Genomic DNA, 15,300 nt, shown 5'->3' on the forward strand with positions numbered 1-15,300 from the left:
ATAAATCATTTACATGTAAAAGCAAACTGAATATACAGATATACAAGCAGGATCCACACCTTTGAGTCAGTTCTTTTGTGAACTACTATGGTGTTGTCTTTTTTCCCCAATGAGGAAAACGAGGGGAATCCGCTTTAAATTACAGAGATGGAGATTGAGGTCACTCCCAAGGGGACAACTTCTTATCCTGTTAAGAGACACTGGGGGACGATATTGAGATGGGTTATGAAAGATCGATTCCCTTGAGGACTCTAAGAATAGGATCAAAGTAGACAGAAGCACAATCAGCCTGTGCTTGAATACACTGAGCAGATGTGTCCTTAGCAGAAGGCAGTGGGCTAGATTCGACGGCCTTTCATTCCCTGACAACGCTCAACTGTGTCACACAGCTGGCACGGGGTAGAGGAATTAGTAGAGCGAGCTGGCATTGCCGCGGCCCCTTTAAGAGAGGAGGCGGCGAGGCGCGCTCCGACAGCTTCCCTCTGGCCCCGCCCCTTTCCCGTGAGCCCTCGGGGAGTGGTCCGACCGCGGGCGGCTGCCGGTGAGGAGAGGGGCGGGGGGGCGGGGGGAGACATGGCTCGACGCGGCTGGCTGCAGGCGCCCCTCCGCCGCGGCGTCGGCGTCGGGCCCCGGGCCCGCCCGCTCATGAGGCCCCTCTGGTTGCTCCTCGCAGTGGGCGTCTTCCGCTGGGCCGGGGCTTCGGACGGCGCCAGCCGAGCGACAAGAGCCATGGACGAGGAGATAGTGTCCGAGAAGCAAGCCGAAGAGAGCCACCGGCAGGACAGCGCCAACCTGCTCATCTTCATCCTGCTGCTCACCCTCACTATTCTCACGATATGGCTGTTCAAGCACCGCCGGGCCCGCTTCCTGCACGAAACCGGCCTGGCTATGATTTACGGCAAGTTCCTCGACCCCTGTCCGACCCCTGTCCGCCCCCTGGCACTGCCCCTTTCTCTGCCCGCTGGCTGCTTCGCCTCCTGTCCTGGCCCTGCTCGGCCTAAATTCGGCTCCCCTTCTAATTCCATTTTCTGTCGCTCCTCACTCCCCTCATTTCTTTGCATCACCCCCTTTATTTCTGCTGTGCCCCCCGATTCTCTACCTCACACCCTACCTCCTGGGCCTCGCCCTTCCTCCCCCTATTTTCTCTGCCTCTCTGTACCTTTTTCGCCTCCGACCCCACCCCCTTTTTTTCTCTGCACCCGGCTCTCCCTCCTCAGCCTACGAAGCTCGGGACCGGGACCGGGACTGGGATTGAGCATGAGAAGAGAGTGGGTGCGGTGTCTCGAATTGGGCTGGGGGCTGGGGGAGGGGAAGACACCATTGCGATCTGTTTCTCTAGGGTGTCAGACTGTTTAAGGCTCACAGAAGCTGCAGTAGTATCTCTACTGCCCAGCATCTGGCATTCTTTTGGAAGTAGAGTCGACCTTTACTCATTTCCCAGCTCTTGCTGTATCTTGTTCTTTTGAGGTTAAAAATGAAAACCTTACTCCTGTGGAGCCCATGCAAAATAACTTGAACGTAAAATAGGCTACAGAAGGTTTGGGGCATTTTAGATGACGTCCTGATTTATTGTACTATGCCTGTAATATCTGATAAGGATATCTGACCCTTAAAATTCAGGCTACAGAACTGAGGACAGGGAAGAGTTATGGTACCACCAGAAGTGTGATGTACTATAGTATCATCAGGACGGTTCAGCTGAGCAGCAGTTAATAAACACCACGCATATGCAGTATGGGTGACTTTGCTTTTGGCATGGAGTTATTGACTGACTGTTAAGTGGCTTCAGTTCTTGTGTTTCAGTGTGCTTTCTTTTTGAGATTATTTATTTATTTTTAGTTTTTGGTGTCAAGTTCGAGAAGGGTAAATCAAACCATGGACTCAGGCATATTGAGCTATGCTCAGGCCTCATGAGGGGAAAAGATGGTACATATTGCTGATTGTCTTAATCTGACTATGAGAGTATGGGCCAAAGAGATGAGGGCAGATATCCATCATGTCTGTGCAGTATATGTGTGAAGATTATCTTCATTTAGAACAGTCTTTAACTGTTAACCTTATTGAGGTTTGTCTCTGAGACTTGTGGATAGGTAGATGAAGCTCTGGCATGAAAAGACATTTCTCCATGCAACCTCCCACCCCCACCCCTTTCCAGTAAATCCAGACTTCTAGAATGTGCATGCATCTCAATGGTAGCAAGCAAAGATAGTTGTGTGCCTCAGGAAAATTCATGAGTTCAAGCTTATTTTTCATTTGCAAGGTAATAAAATTCTAAGCCTTTGTGTACAGTGTCTCTGTTCACTAGGATTCTTGGGTTTTAGAGATATTAGGTGGTTTTTTATTTCATTTTTTTTTTTTTTTTACATTTCATTTGCAGGGTCCCTTAAGGTGAGTTGGCCAGATAATTTCTATATTTTATGGTGTTTCTTTGTATAACCGTGTGTGATTTTTTTTTTACTATCCTCAAAAAACATTGCTGTTCAGTCTACTATGTATTATGCACAGAAAATACAAAGAAATATAGGCCCCTTCCCTTCAAGGAATTTATAGACAAGTCATAAGAAGAAAATAATGACATCTTAGATTTGGTAAGTATGAAAAGAGTACTATGTTAAAATAAGGAATTGATCACAGATATCTCTTTCTTATAGACAGAAATAATGTGATTTTGATAGTTAAAAGTACAAGGCTTTAGACTAGAGGTTGGAAAATTCTTTTCGGTAAAGGGCTAGATCCTGAAGATTGTTGACTATATAAGCCACACAGATTTCCATGTCTGTGTTGCATTTTACTCTTTGTTGTAGTTGTTTTTCTTTTTATAATCCTTTAAAATGTAAAACTGCATTTAGCTCTTGGGCCATACAAAAACAGATGGAATGCTATAGTTGCAAACCCCTGACTTTAGAGTTGGACCTGGATCCCTGTCACTTTGTACCAGTAACTATGTGTGATCTTAGTCAAGTTCCTTTCCCCTATTTAACTCTCATCTATATTGGGGATAATGATTATAGGCTTATTGTGAGGAAGAAATGTTTTTAGCCTTCTACTTGGACCCTAAGTAAATGCTTAATAAATGATAATTGTGCAATCCAGTGACTTATAAAATTGCATTTTATAAGATTAGGCTGAGAATAGTTATTTAATTGCTCAGTCTTATAAGGGGCAAACATAGTAATTTTTAATCAAATAGGGACTTTGAATTACCCTGAAAATATTTGCTCTTTGGTAGCTGATATCACTAACTTCATCTAATTTGCGGGCTGAAGTAAAAAAAAAAAAAGTAAGATTACTGATGGTATTTCCTGAAGTTTCTAAGTTAATAAAAGTGATAGAGTACTTATAAAGGAAAAACAAAGATATCGCTTGTGGAATATGAAGTGCAAGAGTGTAAATCTGAGAGTCAAATCTGGGATTGATTTGGCATTCTTTAGCCTGTTTCTTTTCTCACTGTGGGTAGCAAGGGCTGTGAACTAAACAGCCTTCTAACTAACTCTCTTTTAAAAAATGCTTTTATTTTTTTATTTATGTATATGTGGTGCTGAGAATCGAACCCAGCGCCTCACAGGTGCTAGGCAAACGTTCTACCACTGAGCCACAGTACCTACCCACTAACTCACTCTCAAGTCCAGTTCAAGTATAGATGGGATTGGGCCAAAGTATCTTCAATACTGGAAATTGAAATTTTCTAACCCTAGTTACTGTCATTTGTCTCTTCTTATGACTCTTGCACTGTTATAGCTGTTGTGTTACTATATCATTTCAAGACCTTTATTTTTCAGCTTGACTTGGTGAAAAGAGAATGGTGTACCTCCAAGATTTAGCCTACTGGTGATTTATTCCTGTAATGTTGGTTTAGCTGCTTAACTCCTGGGAAAATTCTATTTAAAATGAACCTTTTCTTTATCTTTTTGAGAATCAAGGGTAAAAAAAAATTAGATCGCTAATGTGGTCAGTTTCTAGTTTGTAATATAGACTAATTGCTCCCATTGCAAACACAATGTCAAAGCACCCACGTGTTTTTGTTCATTGGGCTAGCTTTCTTAAAAGGCTTAAGAGTGAGTCACTGTTAGTAAAAATTATTGAGGTAGTTAATTAAGTCCAAAAAATGATCATTCACCATTGTGTTTTCCAGATAGTATACAAAGCAAAAGATGGAAGAAATATTTGTTTTGCCTTAAGTTTAGGGAATATGGGGTCTAGGCTTAACTAGTGTGATTCATTAATAAGCATTTATTAAATGTCTATAATGTGTGAAATATGATGGGAAATATAGGTCTGAGCCCTGCCCACAAAGTACTTACAATCCAGTAACTTAATAGATAATATTTATGGGCATTACAACATGTTAGACATTGTGCTAAGTGCTTTGCAAGTATTTCTTTTTCTTTGCAATGCTTGGGATCTAACTGGCATGCTAGGTAAGTGCTCTACCACTGAGCTACATCCCTGTCCCTTATTTAAAATTTTATTTTGAGATAGGATCTCACCAAGTTACCTAGGCTGGCTTTAAAATTTGCCACCTTCCTGCCTCAGCCTCCCAAGTAGTTGGGATTACAGGTATACCATGTATAACTGCAATTATCATTTCATTTACACTTCCTAACATCGCTGTTATGAGATGGGCACTATTATCTTTCCCATTTAACAGATGAGGAAATTGGGGCTTAGAGAAGTTAAGTGACCTCCCTGATGTCACATAACTTAGACATATTTAGCCAGGATTCAAACCCACTCAATCTAGTTCAAAAGCCCCATTTTCTTAGCTCTTAAATCACATTGCTTCACGGCAAAGAGATAAAACTTAACTGTAAAGACAGATGAGTTAGAATTATCACCACTGCATATGAGGAGATAGCTTCAATGAGGGGTTATCTACCTTAAGGTTACAGATTAGAACTTGATGGAGCCACAATTTATACATCTGTCTGACTTCTAAATGTAGGCTTTTTGTCCTGTACTGTACTATACTCAATTTCATAAAATAAAATATATAAAAAAATAATACTTAAAGTTGAAAGGGCTTTGAAGGTAGATTGTAAGGGAAGACTGTGAGTGAATGGAGACCTAAATCATCTGCTTTTTCAAAGAAACACTGGAGAAGCAGTTCATGTTGATGTGAGAGTAAGGAGAAAATGAGAAAATTATAGTGGCTTTGGAGTGAGAAAGTCTAAATTTTAATTCTGACTTTGTCATTAAATGACAAATAATGTTGGGTAATTCATTTATCCTCATTTCATAGATGAAGAAACAGTGACAGAATTATAGTATCTGTCCCGAGATTATAAGGCTCAAATTATATGTGTGCGTGTGTGTGTGTGTGTGTGTATATAATATAAATATATTATTTTTTTGTAGAAATAAAACAGGAATTGGTTCAAGGTCCTAGGTAAAAAGGTTTTCTTGAAAAAGATGTTTATCTTTCCTAAGACGAGAGATGAAGATTAATGTGCTTATATTAAGATGGAGAGGCTTGGAATTGAGGAAGCTAGTGTCAAAACTCACCCCTCCCCAGCTTCTCAGAAAAGTAGTCATTGGGGTTGAAAACTTGAGAAGGAGGATAAAACTTGGAAGAGCCTCTGTTGTGAATGTGCTAGGAGACAGAAATGAATAAATGTACGTAAAACTAAGATCAGCAAAAGCCTTGACTTTCTTGGCCATCTTGAATTAGTTTTCTTTTTTCTTTGCTGGGATTCAAACCCAGGGCATTATACATGCAAGGCAAGTGCTTTACCACTGAGCTACACCCCCAGCTCTTGAATTAACTTTTTATATAGGCTCTAATGGAATTCTTCAAGTAAGTAATGAATGTTTTTATACACATGCACAAATATATCTTAATCTATAGAAATTTTATCAGTTTTGGCCACATCTAATGTTCCAGTGATGTTCCTTCTTTATTTTTGACTGTTGGGGGATTCAAGTGCAATGGGCTGGAAGGATGGGCTGAAATTCACTAGAAAACCAGTTTCTGCTAAGTGGAAGTTTGATACATATGATGGTGGTACCTTGGGTGAAGCTGAGTTCCTTATCACTGGGAGAATTTCCAGCACAAGTGGGTCATGAATGTGTAGGAGGGGTAGATGTCTCCGTTTTGTGAAAGATGTCTCTTTGTGGTTATAATCCTTGGTGCCTGTTAGTGGTAATTTTAAATTCTATAATATCAATATTTTCTGTGCCTCTGTGTACGTGGGAGGCTAGAAGTTTTTGCTCTATCCTCCTAACAAAGCACCCTTTTTTGTGTCCTTTTTCTTTATTGAAAATTGCTTTCACTTCATGATTAGGATTTGACCTTTCAAAGAACCCATATTAACTTTCTCTGTCAACTCTTTTCTGAGGATTACAATTTTTCAGATGCCTGATATCATAATAGAAGGATCTCTATTTTTCCAACCTAAATAATTATTCTCCATGCTGTTGTTTTATATGCCAAGGTATGTGTTTCAAATCTGCGCAAGTACTATGCCCTTTTCAGGCATGTTTTAGTCACCTTTTCACCACTGTGACCAAAAGACCTGAGAAGAACAATTTTAGAGGAGAAGTTTATTTGAGGTGTGGTTTCAGAAGTCTCAGTCCATAGGTGGCCAACTCCATTCCTCGGGGCCTGAGATAAGAAAGACTGTAGTCATGGAAAAGTATCACACAGGAATGCAGCTGGAGACATGGCACCAGGAAGCAGAGAGATAAGACTTCTGCCACCACAGACAAAATATAACAAAGGCATGTCCCCACCTTTTTACACCGCACCCTATCTGTCTACAGTTACCACCCAGTTAATCCCTATCAGAGGATTAATGCACTGATTAGTTTAGGCTCTCATAACCAATCATCTCCCATTGTTATGGATTAGTTTAGGCTCTCATAACCAATCATCTCCCATTGTTTCACACATGAACTTTTGGGGGACATCTCATATTTAAACCATAATGGGGCACCCAGTGATGTTTCAGCATAGGGCTAGAAATGCATAGGATCCAGTGTATACTATTCCCTACCTAAATGGGTTTGAGGATATGGAAAGAATTTATGCTGTGCCACTAATTTATTATATTTGTAGTAGCTAATCTGTGATTTTTTTGCATGCAAATATAAGGGAATAACTTTTACTAAGCCGCTTAATTAGGAATTCTTGGGATAAAAGACACGGAGATGTTTCTATATCATATAGGCAGAGTAGACTATTTGAATCTTTAGTCTTTTCTCTCCCAGATTATATTTGTCGAATACCTAGCAGTCACTTTTTAATTTTAATTTTTGTGGTGCAACTTTTAAAAAAAGTGAATCTTTCATTTATGTTACATCTTAACTTTGGATAAAATGTTTTTAAAGTTGATGTCATTGTACTGTTAAATAATTCATCATTGTTTCTTACTTTAAAAAAGCCTGTGTGACTGTAAGTTGACTAGAGGATCCAGTATTTTTGCTCCCTCCTTCTTTCCTGGACAACTACTGCTTTTATAACCCTGTTTCTGCTTTACTCCTTCCCACTCTCATCTGGATTCTACCCTCACTATTCCACTGAAACCTTATCAAGGTCACTGTGTTCTCTTTTTTGTCAAACACAGTGGTTACTTCTCAAGCCAGCCTTACTTGACTTTGCTGTAGCATTTGATAGTTTTTATCACTTATTCCTGCACAAAAATAAATTATTCCCTTTCTTCTTGAATTCTTAGCCACCACTCATTCCTCTTTCTTCTCCTGTGGCTTTTCCTCCATAGATTTCATCCCTCAGTTCCTCCTCTACCAGCCTCTCATTGTTGTCTATTAATGGATAAAAATCCTGAGCTTATATCTGTAGTCTTCTTGATATTTTGTTTGCTTCTAGGTGATCTCATCTGAGCCTGACTTCTACTAATTTATGATTTCCCAGTATATATCTGCAGTTAGGACTTCCCGCTTGAGCTCCAGACCTCTGTGCATATGTCATAGGTACATTAAACTCGGCATGTCAAACCTGAGTTTAGCCTTTCCTGTGTAAATACATTCTGCCTGTGTTCATACTCCATTGACTGACCCTACAATTTAACTAGGTGCTCAAGATAGCTTATCTACTTGGTTGCCCAGTCCATTATGACTCCTGTAAATCTTAAGTCTTACATCTCCCTTCCCCTAACCTTTTCTTTTTAGTCACTGAATCTTTCTAAACTATATAATACCTTCTGAAACTCCATCACTCTTCTATCACTACTCTCAGATTGTGATAAAAATATATAAATATATAAAAATGCATAGGATCCAGTGTATACTATTCCCTACCTAAAAGCTCTTATTGCCTGAATGATTGCAGTGGCCATCTAGCTGGCCTTTTAGACCCTCTCTAGTCTAGAAATTTTTTTTCAAAAATAGGAATCTGATATCAAGCCCCAGCTTAGAACCCTTCTATGATTTCCTTTAGCTTCTGGGATAAACTCCAAACTTTCTCCCCAATATATGTCATCCTTCATGATTTAGCTCCTGCTCATCTTTTAAATTTTTTTGTTGTCAGTGGATCTTTTATTTTATTTTTATTTATTTATAAGCATGCAGTGCTGAGGATTAAACCCCAGGGCCTCACACATGCCAGGCAAGCTGTACCACTGAGCCCCTCCTGCTGGTCTTTTAAACCTTACCTCTTATTACCATACAAGTTAGCCATACTGAGCTACTTGTAATTCCCTTGAATGGGCTGTGTTCTCTCCTTCCTTGTCTAGATATATACAACTATTTCTCCACCTGAAATACATCCTTTCTTCTATTTTGTTACCTGCTCAGGTGACAGTTCTGGAAAGACTTTCTTTAATGTCCTTTACCTCACTCTTGGTAAAAAGATATCATTTTTATGCATACAAGTATATATTTTTATTATGATTATTCAGTCTGTTTTCACTAACTGGACTGAGAGCTCCTTGAAGGAGGGATTTCTTTACATCTCTGAACCCTAGGACCTCCCTAACATAGGACTCCATTCACATCTTAAAAGAATGTTTGGCTGGTCAGAATGAAAGGCCACAGGAAGGTAAAATGTAACTAATAGTGATGTATGATGCATCTTGGAATTAAGAAAGTTTCAGAAGTTTGGATGGGTTCAGCTTGTAGTTGATGGAATATTACTTGATCATTAAAAATGGAGTTCTGATACATGCTACAATATAGATTAACCTTGAAAACCTTATACTAAGTAAAAGAAGCTAGACACAAAAGGCATGTTGTAGAATGCCATTTATATAAAATGTTCAGAATGGGTAAATCCTTAGAGAAAGAAAGTAGATTAGTAGTTGCCAAGAGCCTGGGGGGTTTAGAGGTGGGGGGGGGAATAGGGAGTATTCTAATTCTTTTTGGCAAGATGAAAATATTCTGGAATCAGATACTGGTGATTGATACACAACTTTGTAAATATACTGAAGACCACTGAATTGTGTAACTTAAAAGGATAAACTTTATATCATGTGAATTATATCAGCAAAGCTATTATTAAACAGATTTCCAGTTGATCAATGTAGCTTTATAGAACCTAACCTAGTACACTGTGCTTATTTGAATGCCAATGGAGTAATCCAGGTGAAATCCTAGCAGTATGTTGATTAGAGAACTTGTACTCCATCTTTTGATTTGATGCAGATATTTTAGTATTTAAATCTGACCTTGGTGTAGAAGAATTCAATTAATCTACAAATAATGTATTGACTTTCTAATTTGTTAAATGTATATTAGGCCAGCCATATGCTTTGGGATTGAACTTTGGGAAGCATGCACTTAAGTCTGGTAAATTGATAGAGGCAAAAGAAAAAAACACGCATTTCTAACATGACTACATTATCAAGTTTGGACAGCTTGGAACATATTCCATTGTACAGATGATCTGAAGATATTTTCTCATTTTTTTCTTTCCTCAACACTTATTTATATATTAATCTAGAAATGCAGTGATCCATGCTATTACCCTGGGAAATGGTTTTCTCACCTGTCCTACTAGATTACATGAAGATTAGGCATTTGGATATGTGAATTTAGTAATACTTTAAGCTATAACTGCATTTGGTCTAAAAATTGGTTCTGGATCACAGGGGAATATCATCAGAGATTTTGTGTTAAAAATCCAGAGGTATGTGTGAAATACAAACAGGTGGTCTCTGCCTGCAAGAAGAGCTTACATTGTTCTTTTATTTCAGGTCTTTTGGTGGGCCTTGTGCTTCGGTATGGCATTCATGTTCCAAGTGATGTAAATAATGTGACCCTGAGCTGTGAAGTGCAATCAAGTCCAACTACCTTGTTGGTAAATGTTAGTGGAAAATTTTATGAGTATACGCTGAAAGGAGAGATTAGCTCACATGAACTCAATAATGTTCAAGATAATGAAATGCTTAGAAAGGTAAGTTTTTAGTTAAAGGGAATCTTTGGATTTTTTTTTAATCTAAATATTTGGATTTTTAACCAGCAGCAAAGTGATTCTGAAGAAAAATAGTGAATTTTTAATATTTAAAATGATTCGCCTTTTAAAATGCAGTAAAACCTCAGTTAGTATAATAATGTAAGGAAGTGAATATTTCTGTATATCCTGATTGATGCTAAGTACTAAAAACTTTTTGTTTTATTCTGTGTTGTTTACAATTGTAATAAATAGTGACTAGGATTGATTTAAGCAGAATTTATAAGCATTTCTCTCAATTTACTGATGGTCTTTACAGTTTTAGAGTACTTTAGAGCTTTGAGGTTATTTGATACTGCCTAAAATATTCCATTAGTATTTCTTTAATTCTTTCTTGTGTTGGTTGATTTATACACTGAGTACAATTTAACCTCTCTTGGATTTATAATGTGGCACAATTTTGGGGGCCTTGGTATGAGCCTTGGTTGTTGGGCAGTGCTGTACATAATGCTTTATGTAAGAGGTGGAGTTGCATTCATACTGGCTTCCAGACATTTGAGGAGCTGCTTGCTTCTGTCCCACTTATAGTTTCTCTTATGAAGCTTCTCAGTGCCAGTTGTGCGTGTCTGGTTTTGTCCATGCTTGGCCACTTGCCTCAACATCTCCTATGTTCTCCATTGGCTGTCCTTGATTTTTATAGCTACTTAATTTTTTTCCGGACCATTTAAAATTTCCTATGAAATTTAGCTGGGAGCTGTGGTGCATACCTGTAATCCCAAAAACTTGGGAGGCTGAGGCAGGAGGATCACAAGTTTGAGGCCAGCTTCAGCAACTTAGTGAGGCCCTTTCTCAAAATAAAAAACAAAATTAAGAGGCTGGGTTATAGCTCATTGGTAGACCACTCCTGAGTTTGATCCCTGGTACCACAAATAAATAAAATAAAATTTTCTATAAACTTAAAGTTCACTTTGCAAAAAGAATTATCACTACCCATTGAATATTCTAGTAAACTGCCAGGCAGAATGGTACACACCTGTAATCCTAGTGACTCAGGAGGCTAAGGCAAGAAGATCATAACTTCAAGGCCATCTTTAGCGGTCTCAAGATAGCAAAAAAAACCTGAAAAAGCTCAGTGATAGAGCAATTCTGGATTCAATTGCTAGCACTGCCGAAAAATAAAGTTCTGGTAAACTAAGTTTCAGCACGGGTATGTGTGTAGCTGCTTTGTGTTCATATCAAATTCTCCTGCAGCCTTATGGACAGAAGTGGGTGTCTGCATTATTAAAGCAAATAGGTTTTAAAATGAGTGGGCTATCAGGACTAAATATCGGAACTGTCCAGAAAGTTTTTACCTTAATATGTTGTATAGCTTTAGAGATGTCACCTATGTAACAAGTTGGTTTCCTCTCGCCAACAATAGTGACATACCTTAAATTCTATATTACCAGTTTTGGATCTCTTTTTTATTTAAAGCAAAACTATGTTCATGCGTTTTCCTATTTCTAAGATTTTTAATACAGTAGTTTAACAAACTTTCCTTACATGTGGACTTAAATGATTATTCCAACACCATAGCCTTGTCATTTGGTTGAAAAGTAAAACAACAAACCATCCTATATGTGCCTAAGACAGGCAAGTATTAGATTCCCTATATGAAATATTTTTAAGTTACCATAGTAATGTTGTTGACCAGTGTGACAGTTAACTTTTTTTCCTTTTTGATAGTTTGATAATGTAGTACAAGATCTTCTAAGAGAATGCGTCTAACATAATTCTTTATTTTAACAGGTTACTTTTGATCCAGAAGTATTTTTCAACATATTACTTCCTCCTATCATCTTTTATGCAGGTTATAGTCTGAAAAGGGTAAGTACTACATTTTATATACTTTGAATAACCTTAAACTTTCCATGGGCTTTATAATATTTGACACTTTAGAAATAGGCCATTTTTTCCAGGTACCCCTCCCTTCTATCTTTTTTAGATGATGAAATTTATCCTTATGCAAGAATGCATTCTTTTACCGATTTCTTCTACTGAATAATGTTTTTAATATTAACATAGCGCACTACAATAGAAAACCTTTTCTTTTTCAAACATTTGGGGAGTATTCTATGCTAATACAGTGTAATGTTTTTTTTCAGAGACATTTCTTTCGGAACCTCGGGTCTATTCTGGCATATGCTTTTCTTGGAACAGCAATTTCTTGTTTTGTTATTGGGTAAGCATTTGAAACTTGAAATACTTATAAGCCTTCAAATTATAATTGTAAAATAATTCATTTTTGATTTATGGGTATTAGGACTGTATTTCTGAATATGTCTAAGGACTTTTGCAGTAAGATGTATTCAAACAGGTAATAAGTTGCTTGCATTTTCAAGACCAAGGTATTAACCATACTTAAAAGTCATGATTTAAATTTGGGGTTAACCACAGAGTACTATAATAGATCCATCTTCTTACTCTTATTTTATTCTAACTTTTTTAACAGTGATTTTTTTTTTCTAAAGTAAGAATATGTTTATTGAACAGATCAATAATGTATGGCTGTGTAACGCTGATGAAGGTAACTGGACAACTTGCTGGAGATTTTTACTTTACAGATTGCCTGCTATTTGGTGCCATTGTATCAGCAACAGACCCAGGTATGTTTTACAAGAGGGGACCTTAAGTACTTTAGGTACAGTGTTTTCTAGTCAAAGCACTGTGGGTGTTTCTTTGAAGCATAGAATTTTTGATTAGGTACTTCCCTAGCACTAAGCTTTACAGTTGTGGAAGAAAAAATACTGTCTGTAATTTCTTTTGGCTTAAGTGCACATTTATTTTTTTCTCATTTATTACATTTGCCTATTACTGGCCACTAATTGATGCTGTCAAGATGAGAGCTGTAAGATATTTTCTTCAGAAATGTAGGTTGATCTCTATCATTAGTGATTGGGTATAGGAGAAGATGAACTACTTTTTAGATTGTTAAAATGGGTAATAATTATACACGTTTTTAAACTTCTAGAAAACTAGTTCACTAAAAATCTGTCTAATTCAGCCATTTGCATTTACCAGTAAGAAAGAAGTTTAAAAATTGTTAGAAGGCAGATGTGCTGATAATAGTATGATTTTTTGGTCACTGGTGGTCTATTTTTTTATAGTTGTTGATGGACATTTATTTTATTCATTTATTTATATGTGGTGCTGAGAATCGAACTCAGTGCTTCACACATGCTAGGCAAGTGCTCTACCACTGAGCCACAACCCCAGACCCCACTGGTGGTCTTATGTATACATTAAATAATTACTTTTATAAAATTGGCCTTGTGATTATATAATTGTTTTGGTATTAACACAGCTTGCTTCCCTATACTTTTACTGTTAGGACACTAAAAATTTGTGTTCCATAAATAATTTAATTATATTAAGTGAGGTTTTCATTTTCCTAATATAATATTGCTAAGCTTAACAGCTACATTCATATTAGGAATTTGGAGAAAATGTAGAATGAAAAGGTCAGTATAGGAACATAGTCTGAAATTTTTTGTTTGTTTGTGGGATCCAGTTGAGGGCCTTGCACATGCTAGGCAAATATTATATCATAGAGATATACCTCCCAACTCCTAGAGGGAAGTTTTTGAAGTAAGGATCAAGTTTTCTTTCACTGTGAGTTAAGAGTTTAGTAGAGGTTTGTTCTCTTCTACCTTTTGACCTTTAAGTTAATCATCTTAAATTGTCATCTAGTACAATTAAAGGTAGGGTCCAAGGTTTTGTCTCTGAATTCCTACGTTAATAACTCTGATTACACTGGACATTATGGGAAGGAGGAAAATGTGTTCTGTACTATTAAGAGATGATTTTAAAAGATTACTTAGAGGGCCATTTTAGACACTTACATAGTTGAGCATTTTTTTAATGTATGGTGCTGGGGATTGAACCCAGGGCCTTATGCATGTGATGCAAGCACTCTACCAACTGAGCTATGTCCCCAGCCCCTAGTAAGCATTTTTAAAACTGGAAATCAGGTTGCTTTTTTTTAAAGACAACCATGGGTGACCCCTTATTGCTGGTAGCTGCTTCCATTATCAATATGAAGGTAGGATGGTTTTTGCAAGGATCTCTAGGTTCTGTGTTCTCTAGAAGTAAGTTCCTCGACTTTTCAAAACCTGTAAGAAATCTTAAGTTGATTGGACTCACTACATTACTTCCACCTTTTGGTTTAGTTTGGTGGGAGTGCTGCCTGAATAGCTCAAGCAAGAATCTTTTGCTTACATAAAGTTGGACAGTTACATATTTTTCTGAATTATGTAGGCACTGGCCCCAATTCTATTATTTTGCAGTAGTTAATTTTCTATAAGGATGAGCTATAGGTTCTCTTTTCAGAATTCTGAATTGTCCCACCCTTCTCACTATCTCTTCATAAGCTTTGGTGTCAGTATATTCCAGCTACAATGCCTTGCAGTAGAAGTTATATCTTTTAAAATGCAAGTTTCTTGTTTTTATGGTTAGCGTTTGAAAAGGGCTCTCCCATCTCTGGTTATATTAATCTTTCATGTCTGCTTGAGTTTATTTAGTGGATAAGCTCTATGTGACTCAGCATTTAAAGTTATAATGGAACTTTTCAACCTTATCTGATTTTCTGAGAATTATAATATATTGCTTCCCCAAAAGAAGGGTTTGTTATTGTTTTCCTTCTCAGGATATAATATCCTGTGAGTTGGCTTCTTTTTCCATTAAATGTGGCAACTGTAATCCTGGTCATGAATTTTACCCCAACTAAAAACTGAACTTGGTGTTTTCATTTCCTACTGTCTTTGCTAAACCAGTGTGCTTGCAATTTGCAAGTCAAATAAAAGTGAGTTTTAAGGCTCCAAGGAGAAAAAAAGAGTATTTGCAGCAAGAGTTGCTTTTCATGTTAGTCTTCATTAAAGATTAATGATTACCTGGTCTGTAAGAAATTCTTAATATATTCT

The 15,300-nt window shown here is 37.5% G+C and overlaps 1 protein-coding gene across 2 annotated transcripts in view; it reads left to right on the forward strand.

Moving 5' to 3' along the window:
• Positions 1-571: 571 nt before the first annotated feature.
• Positions 572-15,300, forward strand: part of Slc9a6 (solute carrier family 9 member A6) — a 64,746-nt gene continuing 50,017 nt past the window's right edge. For both annotated transcript variants that reach the window (XM_071606020.1, XM_027940184.2), the window contains exons 1-5: positions 572-898; positions 10,146-10,345; positions 12,131-12,208; positions 12,487-12,563; positions 12,875-12,987. In XM_071606020.1, the coding sequence (XP_071462121.1) occupies positions 574-898; positions 10,146-10,345; positions 12,131-12,208; positions 12,487-12,563; positions 12,875-12,987 (793 nt within the window). In that variant the 5' untranslated portion in view covers positions 572-573. The remainder of the gene's footprint in view (positions 899-10,145; positions 10,346-12,130; positions 12,209-12,486; positions 12,564-12,874; positions 12,988-15,300) is intronic.

The sequence above is a fragment of the Marmota flaviventris genome, chromosome X (genome assembly GCF_047511675.1).
Source record: "Marmota flaviventris isolate mMarFla1 chromosome X, mMarFla1.hap1, whole genome shotgun sequence".
Taxonomy (NCBI): Eukaryota; Metazoa; Chordata; class Mammalia; order Rodentia; family Sciuridae; genus Marmota; species Marmota flaviventris.